This window comes from Saccostrea cucullata, unplaced genomic scaffold, assembly GCF_032062105.1.
Source record: "Saccostrea cucullata isolate Sc308-1 unplaced genomic scaffold, CSIRO_AGI_Scuc_v1 ctg48, whole genome shotgun sequence".
Taxonomy (NCBI): Eukaryota; Metazoa; Mollusca; class Bivalvia; order Ostreida; family Ostreidae; genus Saccostrea; species Saccostrea cuccullata.
Window position 1 is genome coordinate 287,120 of NW_026930219.1, and position 16,918 is coordinate 304,037.

General features: G+C 34.8%; 1 protein-coding gene across 1 annotated transcript; it reads left to right on the forward strand.

The window, feature by feature from the left end:
- Nucleotides 1-47: 47 nt before the first annotated feature.
- LOC134283295 (abasic site processing protein HMCES-like) lies at nt 48-16,296 on the forward strand. The gene is made up of 9 exons (XM_062765757.1): nt 48-285; nt 3,240-3,377; nt 3,927-4,154; nt 5,464-5,876; nt 6,026-6,087; nt 6,534-6,614; nt 7,446-7,511; nt 10,952-11,061; nt 15,331-16,296. The coding sequence occupies exons 1-9, from the start codon at nt 266-268 to the stop codon at nt 15,443-15,445; spliced, it is 1,233 nt and encodes a 410-aa protein (XP_062621741.1). The 5' UTR covers nt 48-265; the 3' UTR covers nt 15,446-16,296.
- The last annotated feature ends 622 nt before the right edge of the window (nt 16,297-16,918 follow it).

The following is a 16,918-nucleotide window of genomic DNA, read 5'->3' on the forward strand; positions in this document are numbered from 1 at the left end:
GGATTTTTCGCACGTGGACCGAGTCAACAAAACAAAGTAAAAGTTTGCGAAAATCATTGTGTCTTTTTTTAAGTTTTCAACATCAGTTTTGTTACGCGGTAAATAAGAAAGCAAGGAATCGTAAGAAAGCGTTAATGTTGTCATCAAAGCAGCCTTGCCCAGTTTACAGATAGTGATATTGGCGGGAAAATTTCACACTCAAATGGATTGATGATGATTCATTGACTTCCATGACTAATCACTGGCCTACACTGTAGAGAGTATCATGTGCGGGCGGACTGCATGGTATTTTGTCATTAAATATTTTACGTGTGTACGATACGTCATGGCATGTTAATGATTTAAAAAGCTAGAATTTATTATGCAGTAGCTAGACCAAGAAATGACATCACAACGCCATATGACGTTTGAACATGACATTCCACTTTAATTAATGAAATATTGATATCTTAAGCTGAGGCATTGTGAAGAGCAATTGTTATGTTACAAACTCTAAAACCCCACCTACCGGAGAAAAGCAGAAATGGGAATTTTAAAAATGATAAAATTGGATAGCTATAATTCCAGTTATTCCACCCATTTCTCTGTATTTGTAAAAATTAAGTAATTTATAGTGACACCTTATCTTCAAAGTTTTGGTATCATACTGTGTAATGTAAATTACATGTATTCCTCTCATCTTAGACTTAGTATTCATTTTAAAAAATAATTTTCTCCTTCTGTAAACTTGTGTTAATTTATTTACCTTTAATTTTAACTCTTTCTTTTGGCATTTTTTGTCAGTTACTCTTGCCTGCAAACATGCAATGATTCATGCATGATGGAAGGGAAAATGCAAAGAACATAATTATAAATATTTTTAATTTTTTCTCCATTTTAACATGTTTAAATAAAAAGTACTCAGTATTTTTCCTATTATCTAGCAAGAGTAGTAGAGTACACAAATGAAATCTGTCAGAAGGGGGAGATGGTGATTGCAAAATATCAGGTTGTGACAATGCATCAAGCCCCAATCATAAAAGATGTTTTGAAAGTATCTAAGTTGTCAGAAATTTAAAAGAGTGGGTATTTTAAATATACTTTACAAAGGATAATTTGCTCCAAAGGAAGTACAGTACAACAAACTTTTTAAGAAGTGCTAGGGATGAATGATTTTGCCATGATACAAACATAATTTGCTCTGTCCATTAAATTTCTGAGTTTCTAATAACTTTTAAAGTCACTGGGAGTGAAAATCAATTCACTGTAAGCATGATCAATTCATTAGAACTGTGTTTTCTGTAAGCAAGTTTTACTGTAGTAACATTATTTCATAATTGAATGATTAAATGTACAAGAATAATTCATGCACATATATATACCTCATTTGTATGCTAATTTCAAAAAGACTTTGTTTTGAAAATGAGATCATAAGCCACTAAAGCCAGTGATATTGATAGTTGAACCAAGGGGAGTAACAACAATCTGAAGATACTCTGTATACACTATACAGAGGAATGGAATGGCTTATCTTGGCTCTGTGGAAATAGATGTGAATATATTTCCTGTTCTAATCGGACATAAATCTCCCCTTCTGAGTAGAATTATCCCCACAGCTTACATTGGTTTTCCATTACACAGATATAAGACACAGATCCTTTCTCCCTGGGATTTTTTGACAGGGAAGTGCTCTAGGGATGAATGCTTAGATTGGGGGAAGTAGATACAAATTACTGTTGATGGAGCTCATTAAATCTAGCAGTGTTTTTTAGACTGAATAGAAGATAGGCCAGTATGACAACTTACAAGAGTATGCTTCTCATTGAAAAAAAAAGAAACAAGATGTGTTTGTGAAACACTGATGCAACAGTATGGCAGTTTTGGCAAAGGATAAAGTTTTTCTAATGCAAGTCAAACTCCAAGTTCAAGGTCAAGAGATCAAAAATGTTGTTATTACCCTAAGAAAGGACTTGTCTCAATACATATACATGTAAAATATGAAAGCCTCTACATAAACCATTCAAAAGTTATAGCCAAAGTTTTAAGTATTTTAAAATGTGGGTCAAACTTGGAGGTCAAGGACAAGACCTTTCCAAAAGGTCTTGTCACAATGAATAAACATGTGATTCAGAAGTATGAAAACTCTAACAGCAACATTTCAAATGAAAGTTTAGTAAAATTTTGCAAAATTGGGCCAAACTCCAAGGTGAGGGTCATGATGTAAGATGTATTGGAACCCAGAAATAGGCCTTGTCACAAGGAATACACATGTGAAATATGAAAGCCATGATAGCTGCACCCAATCAAAAGTTATGGGAAAGGTTAAAGTTTTAACACACGGACAGACAGTGCAAACACTATATAAGATTTATAAAACTATATTTTCAATTGCAGGGGCCTTAAAACATTGTTCAAAAGAAAAGGCTTTCAGTTTCTTTCTGCAAACAATACAATTTTTATACCCTCTCTTGTGAAGCAGGGGGTATATATTGATGCCAGATTGGGGTTTCCATCCATTACCCTTTGGGTACCTCTAGTTCAGTTTTAAAATTGCAAGTTTTCTGCAGCAGCAGATTTAACATGGAATTCTCCTGCACTGAGCATATTGAAAACTTAGAGTTCTCCTTTTTGAAACCTACAAATCAGTATAATGAGCAAAATTTCTTGCTTGTCCCAACTGAAAATCATCTTTTTCGTAAGAACCACCAAATTATTGAAAAACTAGAGGTACTGTGAGCAATGAGCTCATAAATGATACCCCACCTCCCATATGTATAAAATGGCATTGTCCATGTTTTTCTATGGGAAACCTAAAATATGTGTCAGATCAAAATGTAAAATAGGAGGTGCACAATGGCAGAATATGGAATAAAGATTCTGTGAAAGTTTCATTAAATTCCATTCACTGGTATGAGAAGAGTTGCGGATAAGAGATGGGTACCCCAAAGTGTAACAGACGGACGAACGGGTAGACAGACGGACGGACATCCCGATTATTATACCCTCCCGCTTTTCATGCGGGGGGTATAATACAACTTAAGTTCATTTTATTGTGTATATATAATTAAATTCTTCCAAATGACCATGTAAATAAAATTTAAGCTTATCAATTTTGACCAGTTATTAATAAGTGTGCTGTAAGTGTTGTTGTTAAACAACAGTTCAAAAATATTAATGAAATAAAATATTACAGTAAGTTGAAAAAAACATTTGCTTAAATATGTTTGTGAACCCATTTGATTTTCCTTTTCTTACTACAGCACCTTGGCTCCAGACGATATTTGCAGATCCTGTTCCTACAGAAGTCACACAGGGGATAAGGAGGAACCAAAATGGAGAGATCCCCCCAGGGGACAGAAATACTATCCCTGCCACAATATCGCACCAAGTGCCTACACGTAAGACTTGTCTATCCCTGCCAAAATATCATACCAAGATAGTCATTACATGCAAGAGTTTACTATCCCTGCCACAATATCCCACAAAGTGCCTACATGTACATGATGTAATTGTAAGAGTTTACTATCCTTGCCACAATATTGCACTAAGTGCCTACATGTATGAGTTTACTATTCCTGCCACAATATTGCACCAAGTGCCTACATGTATGAGTTTACTACTCCTGCCACAATATTGCACCAAGTGCCTACACATAAGAGTTTACTATATCCGCCACAATATTGCATCAAGCAAGTCATTACACATAAGAGTTAACTATCCCTGCTACAATATCACACCAAATGCCTATATGTAAGTGTTAAATCTGGTGGCACAAAATATTTAAATTGGATAAATGGGTCTGATATTTACAGTTGTTAGAAAGATTATTTATAAAATGATCCTGATGACACTGTTCTTTACATGGTAATAAATGTTTAGTAGACTTAAATGGTCATCAGATTTAGTCTGAGATGGTCATGAATTTAAAGGAATTTTATTTTTTGCAGTCCTGTAATTATCTCCAGTCACCATAAGTTTGGGTTTGAAGAAGAGAGCATCCCAACAGAGCGTGTCATTCAGCCCATGCAGTGGGGACTGGTCCCTTCCTGGCACAAGGGCTCCCCTAAAAAAGTCAGCTACGAAACCAATAACTGTCGGTCAGAGAGCATGCTGGAAAAACCCACCTACAAGGTTCCTTTACAGAAAGGTCGCCGTTGTGTGGTGGTGGCAGACGGGTAAGAGTTCGTGAATTTGGATCGGAAGAAGAGTAAAGATTATTTAATTTGACTTTTGTTAGTTCACCTGAACAGAAGTTAGCTTTGAAATTGGTCTGTTATCTTTCGCTGACATAAACCTTTCACAATTTCTTCTTCTCCAAAATCATTGGGTCAATTCAGCCAATCTTGACATATAGTAACCTTAGGTGAAGGTTATCAGATAAAGGGAAACAACTTATTTGAAGGGGAGATAATGAAAAAAAGGCAAAATTAGGGTGGCGTCATAAAAAAAATCTTTTCATGAACCCCTTAGTCCAAAAAGATAAAATTTTATTAAAGCCTTCTTGACATAGAGTATATTCAAATTTGTTCAAACCACTGCCCTCTGGGGGTTTTGCTTTGTCCATGATAGGGGATCAAGCATTAACATTGGAGTATATGGAGGATTTCGTTAAAAGTCTTCTCAAGATAGTCAGGACATTGATTGTTGATATTAAAATACAAACATCCTTAGGTAGCAGGTAGTGCAAATTCAAATTTGTTAGAAAAAAATCATGGCCTTTGGCGAGGGGGTGGGGTTAAAAGATTTACATGGGAATAGGTAGGAAAAAATGTTTAATAGAGCATTAAAGAGAATTAAAGAAATTTTTATAATCTTCTTGAAAAAAAAAAATAGTCATGTTTAGTCACAAAGTATCAATATGCAAATATTTCCATTTCTATTTGTTTTCTCTGTGATAACTCTTTGAAAGTAAGTTGAGTTGATTTCTTGATAATTCTACCGGAAATTAGGCAAAGCGATAGGTCAGGAGTTAAGGAAGCCTAATATGCATGTAAATCTTATGCACGTCTGTCTTTGTGTTTGATGTCAGTGGGCTAGGACTACTGAAATTGACATAAGAGGGCCTTTTTAGTTTTTAAATCTTTTCAGTGGTATACATTTTCAAAATCTAAATTTACAATTTTATTTGACAATGAAATGGAAATATAAGGAATCACTGACAAGTTAGTAGAGTATGCCAGGGCATCAATGAAAGTTGGAAAGGTAGGATAATTTGAATAAGGGGCGAAACTCTACTAATGAGACAGTGATTCCTTAAGCATCTGCAGGGTTTGGATTCACATTTTTTCATATCACGGTCCCTGGGGATAAGAGAGAGTTAATGTCATAAAAAAAAAAAGGCAGTGGAGACTTAGGTGTGCAATGTGACCCTTAGGCCACTTGCTTGCCCTAAATTATCAAGATAAAAAGTCAATTCTGTAAAAAGTATAGGTGAATGACTACATATCTGATCATATACTAACAGTCATCTTTTTGGTTACAAAGGTTTTTTGAGTGGAAGAGGGATCAAGCCAAAAAACAGCCATACTTTATATATTTTCCTGACAATAATACACCAAGAGAAGGTAATACTAATCTTGCCAAAGTGAAGAAAGAGGAGGCAGAGGAAAATGAAACTGTAGTTAAACATGAGTTAGGCACAACAGGAGACATGAAAGAAGAAGAGATTAAAGAAGAGAAAGTGAAACTAAAACAGGAAATAGGAACGGAAGAGGACAGGTCAGGAACAGGTGCTCCCAGGACCGAGTCTGTAAAACAAGACAATGATAAAGAAGAGAAAGTGAAAGTAAAGCAGGAAATAAAAACGGAGGAGGGCAGGTCAGGAACAGATGCTGTGAAGACTGAGTCTGTAAAATCAGAAACAAATGGCTGTGATAGAGAAAACAAAATAAAAGAAGGTTAGTGTGTGATAGCCATTGATTTCAATTTTTTGTGTTTCAATGCTTCTGACATATTTAATTGCTTCAATTAATTAAATATACAACAAACAACGTTAAAAAATTAGAATTCAATGCGCAAGTGAATGTAATGATATTTTTTTCTTCAGAAGGGATGACCAAGAGACTTATGACAATGGCTGGTGTATTTGATGTGTGGAAACCCAGTGATGTAAGTCTTATCTTCATTTCATTCAATATCTCTGTATGATCTTCTGTGTATGTTTACTGGACAAGTCTCCCTGTTGATCATGTTGATGTGTTAAAGGTTTTAAATGTTTGTATTAAGACTCTAAATTTTAGCTAAACTTCCCTCTTTTGTGTACATGTATGTCTATGCATAAGAAACACATATCTTGTGTTTGTGAAGACACCAGTTATGTTGCTCTATACAGCATCTGGTAGAATTTTATTTTGACATTTGCTAATCTTCGAGCTTCCATCAGTAAGCATTTAAACCAAGGTCTTGAGCATAAGTTGTGATCACTTCAAAGAATCTTATGAAAAAGATCCAGCTTGTTTCAGTCAGTGACTGTATTTAAATCATATTTAAATCATACATAAATACTTTATATAAAACATATCCTGCGTTAATTAGGAGCTATAAATTTGTTGTAGGGTTCCCCTCCAGTCCTGTCCTACAGTGTCATCACTGTGGAATCGTCCCCCGCCATGATGAAAGTTCACCACAGAATGCCAGTAGGTATTCCCTATTCGTTTCTTCATTGAGTTTCAGTTGCTTCTATAGGGAAATGGACACAAATTTGAGGTTTAATTTTTTCAATTTTTTTGAAGGATTTCAAGCTTTTAAATACAAAAAGAAATTCAAAATTGTAAACAAAACAGAAAATGTGTCCATGGCCCTTTTAGGGGGTAAAATTCTTCAAACAAGATACAGTTTTGTTCAAAAGTTTTTAGCTCACCTCAGCTGAAAACTATCTATTTTGTCAGTATTCTACACATTTTGTATATAATAGGTAAATTTTAACTAACTTGGCACAAAGTGGCCCAAGACTAAGGGGATTTAAAATTGTTAAAAATCAAAAATGAAGGACCATGCCTTTTTTTTTCAAGAAGGATCTTGTAAACCAACTTTATTCGCGTGCTAGAAATTTTCGTGAGGTTAGTTGGAGCCTCCTCGTTGTGAATATTACTTGCCACGAACCGGTCCTTAAAGTCTCTGTGACTATGAAAAACAGAACCAAAAAGGCTTGGTCATGAAAATTAATCGTTGCGAACTATTTTACCCCTGGTAAATTGCGAAATAATGTCGTGGCGAATAAAAGTTGGTTTACAGTATTCCAAAAGGGCAAAAATTGGGAAAATTCATAAAAAAAAAAAAATCTTTTTCAAGGACCACTGGCCACTTATGATGTGAAATTATCTCCCCAGTTGATAGTAGGGTGGGGCCACTTTTGGAGAGTACCGGTACATTTTTTAAATTGGAATATGTAGGGTTAAAAACCTTTAAAAACTTCTTGTCTTAAGGAAAAGGCTCTAAAATATTTATTTTATTTTTTTGTTATTAAGGCTCTCCTACTTAATGACAAGGAAGTACAAGAATGGCTGGACTATGAAAACATTCCACTGGAAAAGGTACTTTCATTTTAAAGTTATTTCTTAGTAACATGTATATTCAAAATTCTACATTACTCAACATTATTCCTATCTATCATTCTTATGCCACCCTTCGAGGAATGGAGGGCACATTGCTTTGCTGCTGTTGGTCAGTCGTTCGGTCGGTCTGTCTGTTGGTCCACCAAGTTTCCGCTCATTTTCTTTGCCTAGGGGGAGGTGAGCATTAGTGTTTCACAAATTTCTCCTGTTTATGTCTGCCTTCTTATGCCATTTGTAAACTTTTCACTTTTTAGCTCACCTGAGGTGAAGGCTCACGTGAGCTTTTCTGATCACATTTTGTCCGTCGTCCGTCCGTCTGTCTGTCCGTCCGTCCGTCCGTCTGTAAACTTTTCACATTTTCGACTTCTTCTCAAGAACCACTGGGCCAATTTTGACCAAACTTGGTACAAAGCATCCTTGGGTGAAGGGGAATTGAAATTGTTGAAATGAAGAAACATATCCCCTCGCAAGGGGAGATAATCAAGAAAAGACAAAAATAGGGTGGGGTCATTAAAAAATCTTCTTCTCAAGAACCACTGGGCCAGAAAAGCTGAAACTTATGTGAAAGCATCCTAGGGTAGTGTAGATATTAAATTGTTCAAATTATGACCCCTGGGGGAAGGGCGGGGCCACAATGGGAAATCAAAGTTTTACATAGAAATATATAGGAAAAATCTTTGAAAATCTTCTTCTCAAGAACTACTGGGCCAGAAAAGCTGAAACTTATGTGAAAGCATCCTAGGGTAGTGTAGATATTAAATTGTTCAAATCATGACCCCCGGGGGAAGGGCGGGGCCACAATGGGGAATCAAAGTTTTACATAGAAATATATAGGAAAAATCTTTGAAAATCTTCTTCTCAAGAACTACTGGGCCAGAAAAGCTGAAACTTATGTGAAAGCATCCTAGGGTAGTGTAGATATTAAATTGTTCAAATCATGACCCCCGGGGGAAGGGCGGGGCCACAATGGGGAATCAAAGTTTTACATAGAAATATATAGGAAAAATCTTTGAAAATCTTCTTCTCAAGAACTACTGGGCCAGAAACGCTGAAACTTATGTGAAAGCATCCTAGGGTAGTGTAGATATAAAATTGTTCAAATCATGACCCCCGGGGGAAGGGCGGGGCCACAATGGGGAATCAAAGTTTTACATAGAAATATATAGGAAAAATCTTTGAAAATTTTCTTCTCAAGAACTACTGGGCCTCAAAAGCTCAAACTTATGTGAAAGCATCCTAGGGTAGTGTAGATATTAAATTGTTCAAATCATGATCCCCGGGGGAAGGGCGGGGCCACAATGGGGAATCAAAGTTTTACATAGAAATATATAGGAAAAATTTGAAAATCTTCTTCTCAAGAACTACTGGGCCAGGAAAGCTGAAACTAATGTGGAAGCATCCTGGGGTACTGTTGATTCTAAATTGTTCATATCATGACCCCCGGGGGAAGGGTGGGGCCACAATGGGGAATCAATAATAATAATAAAAATAGAAATATACAGGAAAAAATCTTTGAAAATCTTTTTCTCAAGAACCACTGGGCCAGAAAAGTTGAAACTTATGTGGAAGCATTCTTGGGTAGTGTAGATTCTTAATTATTGAAATCATGACCCCCGGGGAAAGAGCGAGGCCACAATGGGGAATCAAAGTTTTACATAGAAATATATAGGAAAAATCTTTGAAAATCTTCTTCTCAAGAACCACTGGGCCAGAAAAGCTGAAACTTAGGTGGAAGCATCCTGGTATAGTGTAGATTCTAAATGAAATCATGACCCCCAGGGAAAGGGTGGGGCCACAATTGGTAATCAAAGTTTTACATAGAAATATATAGGAAAAATCTTTGAAAATCTTCTTCTCAAGAACCACCGGGCCAGAAAAGTTGAAACTTATGTGGAAGCATTCTTGGGTAATGTAGATTTTAAATTGTTCAAATCATGACCCCCAGGGGAAGGGTGGAGCCACAATGGGGGGATCAAAGTTTTACATAAGAATATATAGGAAAAATCTTTGAAAATCTTCTTCTTAAGAACCACTAGGCCAGAAAAGCTGAAACTTATTTTCACATGGAAGGATCCTGGGGTAGTTGATTTCAAAATGTCTTAATTATGATCAGTGGGGTAGGGTGGGGATACATAATGTATTACAAGGGGAAAAACTGGTAAAGAACAGAATGGTCAAAGCTTCTCAGGTGAGCAATGTGGCCCATGGGCCTCTTGTTTATGTGTTTTATGAACTGCAAACTAATTAAATAATGAACTATATGCAGTATATTGCATCCTTTTGCCCCCAGAAAAGTCATATTTTGAAAATTTCATGAAATGTGCTAAATTATATATATTGTATAACAAAAAATATTATGGTTTCAAAGTAGGTTATTGACAAATGTCATGTTTTAATTTTCAGAAAGTGGAAAAAATATACACAATTTGCTCAATTTTTACTATAGCTGCAGAACTGTAGCCGTTTTGGTTTTATATATTAGTCTTTGACCATAACGCTACAGATCCCATAATGCAAAAAGGTGCAATTTATGGCGCAAGATTTTTTGCGCACTTTTGGGGAGAATTTCTCCACTTTCCAGCATTGGTCAATCACTCCCTAACTCTAGACACATTCTGTAACCAATGTGTATATTTTATCCACCTTGCAACTCTTTATAGTCGTCTCTACAGGTGATAAACTCGCTCTATTAGAATTATTTGTTGGATTGCTGAAAATTCACTACAAGCCAGTTTATCGTCTGTAGAGAGGAATATAAAGGTTTGTAAGGTGAATAAGATATACAAAATGATAATACAGAATGTGTCTAGTATTAGGGAGTGAAAGGTTGTTGGTTGACCAATGCTGGAAAGTGAAGAAATTCTCCCAAAAAGTGCGCAAAAAATCTTGTGCCGTAAATTGCACCTTTTTTGCATTACGGGATCTGTAGCATTATGGTCAAAGACTGATACATAAAACCATAACGCTACAGTTCTGCAGCTATTTTTGCTATAAAATTTATAGAGTGCATGTTTGATCAAGAACAATATTTACATATTTCATTGATATTATCACTCTACACATTATATCAAAATATTGAGCTTGAGCAGACCTGCGCTAAGTGAATTTTGCTCAAAATATTGATGTAATATACACCATTTTCTGTAGAAATCATGGAAATTTTAAGCTTACATCATTTTCCTGACGTCAAATGAAACATGTGACATCATGACTTATGAAAATATTCAGTGCTTTGAAGTCTATAGGTATCCCCCTGTTTTAAAACATAATTATATATTTCTCCTTCAAAGGTTGATTTGGAAGGGGGGGGGCAAAATTAATATTGGCCATTACTGCATAAAGTCCTTTGCAATTTGTAAGGTCCTTAAAGAGGGGTACAACTTATCCATATGATAATTTTGTCTTTAAATCTATTTTAGGCCATTAAGCACATACGGGCCACTGAAGAGATCCAGAAGCACCCTGTGTCTGATACCGTGAACAATGCCAGAAACAAGAGTCCAGACTGTACGAAACCCATAGATCCCACGTAAGTGATAAATACTGACTGTACAAAACCCATAGATCCCACGTAAGTGATAAATACTGACTGTACAGTAACTAATACCTCAAGTACCCTAATAGATCACTTCTACACCAATAAACCAGATAACATGTGTGAAGTAAATGTACCTTTTATAGCCATCTCTGATCACTACCCAATATGTGCCACTAGAAAAACAAAATGCATGCAACAAAAAGGAAAACACATAGAAATTCAGTATAGAGACTTCAAAAAGTTTGATGAAAATAAATTCCTCCAAGACTTAAAAGATGTAGACTTTAGCGTTCTCCTCCAGTTGCATGACCCTAATGAAATACTAACTGAATTCTATGAATTATTCAATAGCGTACTTGACCAGCATGCTCAGATTAAAACCAAACGAGTAAAGAGTGAAATTCGTCCTAAATGGTTGACACAAGAAATAAACAATGCTAGACACTTACGTGACTCTTACCACAAAGAAGGAGATATGGAGAACTATCGACTCTATCGAAACAAAGTTAGACTTCTTATAGACAAATCAAAATCTTCTTACTATAAAACAGCGATTGAACAGAGTTCAAATCCCAAAGAAATGTGGAACTATCTTAATCAATTAACATGTAATTCAAAGAACATAACTCCATCTCATGTATTTTCTGATGGGGAAATTGTTGATAATCTACAGGATATTGCAAATACTTTTAATACCCACTTCACAGATGTCTCTAACAAGCTTCTTTTGGAAATGCCAAAACATGATTATGATCCTAATATATTATGTAATTTTGTTAGGACTAAGCTTGATGAGGAAACCTTCTTTACTATTCATCAAATTGAGGAAAGTGAAGTTTTTAACATGTTAAATTCTCTAAATGTCAATAAATCAGCTGGCATTGACTTTATTGGGCCGCGTCTTTTGAAAGTCGCATCTAAATATATATGTAAACCTATAACTCATCTTGTTAATGCTAGCATAGTAAGTGGTATTTTCCCAACAAATTTAAAACAAGCCAAAGTAACACCTATTTTTAAGAAAGGTGACAAAGCTGACCCGAATAATTATCGTCCTATTTCTATTCTACCAACTGTATCTAAATTGATAGAAAAACATGTAGCTAAGCTAATACAAAATTTCACTAATGAATTCGATCTTCTAACACAATCCCAGTCGGGATTTAGGGCACTCCATTCTTGTCAAACTTCCCTTACAAAACTAACAGAAAGTTGGCTTAATGCAATGGATCGTGGTGAACTAATTGGAATTACATTTATAGATTTTAGTAAAGCATTTGACTTGGTGAATCATGACATTCTTCTAGAGAAATTAACCCATTACAAATTTGACCAAACAGCTATAAAGTGGTTTAAATCATATCTTTACAATAGGACCCAGTGTGTTAAATTTGGAACATGTGTCTCCAATACTCTACCCGTCACAGCAGGAGTACCACAAGGGTCAATTTTAGGTCCACTTTTATTTTTATTGTACATAAACGACCTTCCTTTACATGTAAACAATTCAAATATTGATATGTTTGCTGATGATATTACTTTGTACTCTAATAATCATAATGCAAGATGTTTAGAAAATACACTAAATTCAGATGTTTGTGAAATTGAGAAATGGTGTGCTCAAAATCAAATGGTATTAAATGTAGATAAAACGAAATGTATGTTAATGGGAACACAACAAAGAAAATCAAAACTAGAAAATCCAAATTTACAACTTTATGCCTCAGACAAAACAATTGAAATGGTTGAAACTGAAAAAATTCTTGGTGTACATATTGATGATAAGTTGCAGTATGCGAATCATATTGATTCGGTCTGTAAAACTTTAAATTATAAGTTATTTACTCTTCGTAAGATTAAAAATTTCTCCCTCTTCATACCAGGAAGCTATATTACAATGCTTATATTTTACCATCTATTAACTATTGTTTGACTGTTTGGGTAATGCCCCTAAGAAGGACATGGACAGACTATTTAAACTACAAAAAAGGGCAGCAAGGATTATTCTTGATGCAAGTCCTGATTCTTCATCTAAACCACTATTTGAGAAACTTGGATGGTTAACTATTTATGAGCTAGTTGATCTGTACAAATACATATTATTATACAAAATTTTCAGCGGAATGACTCCCGAATATCTTCATAATTTATTTGAATTTCATTCTTCAACTTCCTATAACCTGCGATCTGAAACTAATTACGATCTTAAATTACCAAAATTTCATACAAACTTATTCAAGACCTCTTTTCAGTACTCAGGTGTACATCTATGGAATAAACTTCCACAATACATTAGACTCTCTCAATCTTTACAAGCATTTAAACGTAATGTAGAAAATTACATTATCAGCCGTCGCTCAATTATTTGAGCATATGTTTATGATCGTCATATTTCTGTATTGTCATATTTGTGTACATGGACACTGTATTCATAATTTGTGATTGTATTTCCTATTATATATGATGAATTGTATCTTGTATCTTTTTGTAATTGATGTATAGAGGGCCCTGGGGAAGAATAGTGCATGCACTAACCAGGTTACCTTCTTTAAATAAAGTTTTATTATTATTATTATTATTATTATAGATCTCATGTAAGTGTTACGAGAATCCAGACTGTTCAAAAGCCATAGATCCCACATAAGTGCTACAAGAATCCAGACTGTACAAAACCCATAGATCCCACACAAGTGTTTGGAAAACATCCAGACTGTACAAACCCATAGGTCCCACATAAGTGTTAAAAACATTCAGACTGTTCAAATCCATAGATCCCACATAAGTGTTAAAAAATCCAGACTATACAAAACCCATAGATCCCATGAAAGTGTTTTAAAAAATCAAGAAAAAACATCCAGACTGTACAAACCCATAGATCCTTCATAATAATGAGTGAAAAATCCAAAAATTTTCTTATTTTTATTATGGAAACACATGTATGGCATATGTTTTTTGAAAGACAAATTCAGTCACTTATTTGATTATTAAAATAGATTGTGCTTGATTGAAGATTTTGCTATAATTAATTGTACAGCATAGTAGACTCTGTAATTAAAGGCAAGTTCACATCATCTCTTCAGCTAATAAAGATTGATGTATATTGATTTTACTAAGAGTTAATCAAGATTAACCATGGTTTGTTCATTTTATAACTTGTGTCATGAGATAGAGAAATAATCAAATTGAAAAAGTCAGTCTAAATGAAGCAGCACTGGAATTATGTAATATTATATGTATAATAATGAAAAATGCAAGTATAAACCTCACCAGAGGGGTCATACTAGATAATTAAAAAGAAAAAACTGTTGATTCTCATACACATTTACTTATCTGTGGCTAGAGTAAATGAAATTAAATTCATATCTCCAAAATATAAACTTAATTTTATTAGCTCACTTAAATCAAAATCTAAGTGAGCATTTCTGATTCAAGGGTGTCAGGCCTCTATCTTTTGTGTGTCATATTCTAGGAACTATTGACTCTCCAATATACATACATGTATAAGTTTTTTGCCCAGTGGTTATTATTATGCCCCCCTTCGAAGAAGGGAGGGCATATTGCTTTGCTGCTGTCTGTCAGTTGGTCTGTCGGTCCATCGGTCTGTCGGTCCACTTAGTTTCTCTTCATTTTCTTCGCAACCATTGCACATACTGAAATGAAATTTGGTATAAAGATATATCACATGAATATCTAGGGCAAGTTCTGTTTCGGGTACGATCGCGCCATTTTTGACAGAGTTTATGCCCCTTGGACTTAGAAAAATTCCAATTATTTGCAGTTTCCGTTCATTTTCTTTTACTTATGAAACCGTTGATATATCACATGAATATCTAGGCCAAGTTCTGTTTTTAGATGTAAAATTTCAATTATTTGCAGTTTCCGTTCATTTTCTTCACAACCGTTGCACATACTGAGATAAAATTTAGTATATAGATATATCACATGAATATCTAGGACAAGTTCTGGTTTTCTGCACCATTTTTGACAGAGTTATGCCCCTTGGACTTAGAAAAATTCCAATTATTTGCAGTTTCCGTTCATTTGCACATACTGAGATGAAATTTAGTATACAGATTTATCAGATGAATATCTAGGACAAGTTCTGTTTTGGGTACGATCGCACCATTTTTCACAGAGTTATGCCCCTTGGACTTGGAAAAATTCCAATTTGGGGGGAGGGGGGCATAAGTGTTTTACAAATATCTCTTGTTTTGCTAGTGGAATATTTAATTATATCCTTGTACCTTTCTCAAATTGCAGGAAACCAAAGACGACCCCCAGCAGTAACCTGATGATGAAGTGGCTGTCTAAGGGTAAACGAGAGAAGTCCGGGGATCAACCGCCAGCAAAACGGGTCAAAACCGAGACAGACTAACACAGAGAAAACAGAGACAGTATAAGGCATCAAACAGGTCAAAATGGAAACAAATTAACAAACCACCATCAAACTGGTCAAAACTGGGTTAAACCCTAAAGCAGAGAGAATAGAGACAGTGTTGGGCATTAATCAGCCTGAAAAGAGGAACAACAAACAAAAAATGTACAAAATAAGACTAAGACACACATTAAGATGGTTTTACAAATATTGTAAATACACATGTATATCTCTAAAGTGTCTTTAACAGGACAAATAAGTGCATACATGTATGTCAATCGTGTGAAGCTTAACTTGTATAGAATTATACATTGTATCTCATAACTAAACAATGCAGCTTTTTGTACTAGGTGCCACATATTCTCTAAATGTTTACATATCGTACATGAGTGTTTCATAATGAAATATTCATACATTTACGAGTAAGTACATTGTGGATAGTTTATAGTTATACCCCTGTAGTTTAAAAGCAGTACTTTGACTAATTGTTTTAACATTAATTATCTTGCTTAATAAAGCATTGTATGGACAGAGAAGTCAGAAAGACTCACAGTTGTTTCCAGATAATGTACCAATTGTTGATGCAGCTAGGTTGTACCTGTTGTTTGAAACATACTGTTGCAAAGATCATATGTTTTTGTTTATCGTTTATTTTTTCCCCATGAAAACTTTTTTTACAAAGTGGACAAATGTAGTCCTATAGCTATTTCTAAGTCTTCATAATAAATCAACTATTTCCTATGTTTTGCTTATCTTGTGTAAATTTGAACTTATTCGAATTCCATATTACTTTTATAGTAAACAGTGAAAAGGAATAGATGTGTTCAACTCATGGCCCTTGGGGAATGGGGCACAACAGGGGATCAAGGTTAATCCAGAAATATGTATAAAGTTTTTGATAAAAAAAATATTCTCATGACCACCAGTGCTAAGATTGGTCATAATAAAATAGAAGCATCATCAGGTAGAGTAGATTCAACTTCAAATAATGACTGCCTGATGTAGGATTGGTCAAATCAAAGTCATATGGGAAAACAGTGTACATGTAATTTTATATGAAAACTATAAAAATCTTTTGCCCAAAACACCTTGATTAGTCATATAAATATGGTCTCATCAGAGACTTCTGGTTTATTTGAATAATTTTAGTTATGTCTTTATGATAATTAAAATGTTTACAGATCCATATATTTTCTTATGCAAGGCAATTTCTACCTTTATCGTCAATTAGTAAATTCAAAGGATGGATGTGATATATTAAATCTTATCAGAAAAGCTCATTATACCCCCCGCTTGAAAAGTGGGAGGGTATACTGTAATTGGTATGTCCGTCCGTCTGTTACGCTTTGGGGAACCCATCTCTTATCCGCAACTCCTCTTATACCACTGAGTGAAATTTAATGAAACTTTCACAGAATCTTTATTACATATTGCCATTGTGCACCTCCTATTTTATTTTTTGACCCGACGCAT

What these genes read in the sequence shown, in the direction of transcription:
- LOC134283295 (XM_062765757.1), top strand. Translation starts at nt 266, where the DNA reads ATGTGCGGGCGGACTGCATG. An exon ending in ATGTGCGGGCGGACTGCATG is followed by an intron (nt 286 to 3,239) that starts GTATTTTGTCAT and finishes TTCTTACTACAG; the next exon opens with CACCTTGGCTCCAGACGATA. An exon ending in AAGTTCACCACAGAATGCCA is followed by an intron (nt 6,615 to 7,445) that starts GTAGGTATTCCC and finishes TTTGTTATTAAG; the next exon opens with GCTCTCCTACTTAATGACAA.